The sequence below is a fragment of the Propithecus coquereli genome, unplaced genomic scaffold (genome assembly GCF_000956105.1).
Source record: "Propithecus coquereli isolate 6110/MARCELLA unplaced genomic scaffold, Pcoq_1.0 Scaffold130, whole genome shotgun sequence".
Taxonomy (NCBI): domain Eukaryota; kingdom Metazoa; phylum Chordata; class Mammalia; order Primates; family Indriidae; genus Propithecus; species Propithecus coquereli.
The window spans coordinates 1309180-1311031 of NW_012137192.1; the positions used below are offsets into that span (position 1 = coordinate 1309180).

At 40.8% G+C, this 1852-nt stretch overlaps 1 protein-coding gene across 1 annotated transcript; it reads left to right on the forward strand.

Moving 5' to 3' along the window:
- Nucleotides 1–697: 697 nt before the first annotated feature.
- On the forward strand, nt 698–1660 carry LOC105805609 (olfactory receptor 13C8). The gene has a single exon (XM_012638540.1). The coding sequence runs from the start codon at nt 698–700 to the stop codon at nt 1658–1660; it is 963 nt and encodes a 320-aa protein (XP_012493994.1).
- Nucleotides 1661–1852: the final 192 nt, after the last annotated feature.

Sequence of the window (1852 nt, forward strand, 5' to 3'; positions counted from 1 at the left end):
GAACTCCATAAGTCAGGTCATCTGTAACCCAGGGACTGCCTGTACGTATAAAATCCTGTCAGGTAATATAAACGATTGAGACCAACTGAGAATAACCTGTTAGTTGGCAACTTACATTCACCTCCAGTAACAAGAGATGAGAGTGAGAAGAATACTCTGGTAGAATGAAGAGACATGCTTCAAATCCAATGAGTCACTTATAACTGAGCTCCATGCTGGAAACAGGTCCAATGTTCTCAAATATTCTAATTTATTTGAAGACAAGCTAAGAGCACAGACTGCTATCCCATATCTCCTGATTAGAATGTTGGTCTCTAATTCAAATTTAAACACAGTGCAGACAATCACTGCCAAACAAAGCACATCTGCTAAATCCAGGCTGTAGGCTACTGAGTTGCAACCAATAGGTGAAGAGGCAGAATTTTGCAATAAAATGGCAATAAAATGCTTTGAGATCTAAGGGTCCTATAATCAAATGTATTTTCTCTTAACCTTGAGAAAGTCAGGTTAGGATTCCTGCTCTAGTGGCCTGTATTTACAGTAAGAATTTTCCCCAGAGTTATATTGTTGTGTCTAAATACAGAACTGCAGTAACAGAGAATATGATTCTTGAAAGAAGTAGCTCTTGCAGACAGTGTATTAACAGATTTCTGTTCTATCACGCATAGATTTCTGTGGAAGAAAGGGTATATGTAATATGGAAAAGACCAATGATTCCATGTTGACAGAATTTGTACTGGTGGGGCTTTCTGGCCACCCAAAGCTCCAGATGGCTTTCTTTGCGCTAGTTTTGTGGATGTACCTGATGATTCTGCTTGGAAATGGAGTCCTTATCTCAGTTATCATCTATGACTCTCACCTGCACACCCCCATGTATTTCTTCCTCTGTAATCTTTCTTTCTTGGACATTTGCTACACAAGTTCCTCTGTCCCACTAATTCTTGACAGCTTTCTGACAGTAAGGAAAAGGGTTTCCTTCTCTGGATGTATGATGCAAATGTTTCTCTCCTTTGCCATGGGGGCCACAGAATGCGTGCTCCTGGGCATGATGGCACTTGACCGCTATGTGGCCATCTGCTACCCACTGAGATACCCTGTCATCATGAGCAAGGCTACCTATGTGCCCATGGCAGCCGGATCCTGGGTCACTGGGCTTGTTGACTCAGTGGTACAGACATCTCTTGCAATGCAGTTACCATTCTGTGCTAACAATGTCATTAGCCATTTTGTCTGTGAAATTCTGGCTATCCTGAAACTAGCTTGTGCTGATATTTCAATCAACGTGATCAGCATGGCAGGGTCAAATCTGGTTGTCCTGGTTATTCCATTCCTAGTTATTTCCATCTCTTACATTTTTATTATTGCCACCATTCTGAGGATCCCTTCCACTGAAGGAAAACGTAAGGCCTTCTCCACCTGCTCAGCCCACCTGACAGTGGTGATTATATTCTACGGAACCATCTTCTTCATGTATGCGAAACCCAAGTCTAAAACTTCGGTTGATCAAGAAAACCAAGACATCATTGAGGCTCTCATCTCCCTCTTTTATGGAGTGATGACCCCCATGCTTAATCCTCTCATTTATAGTCTGCGAAACAAGGATGTAAAGGCTGCTGTTAAGAGCATGCTATATAGGAAAAGCTTTTCCGATGAAGTATGAATACTGATTTATACTATGTGACTCAAACTTCAAAGCTGCTGCAGGCACAAAATTCAGAAGAGTAAATTACCAGGTGAAAACAAATGCCCTATGCGGTATTCAAAATCATATGACAGAAATATTTTGTTTGCAATTGTTACTATTAGTTTCTTGTTCTAACTGTAGAAATAAAACATGCTCCCAGTTTTAAAA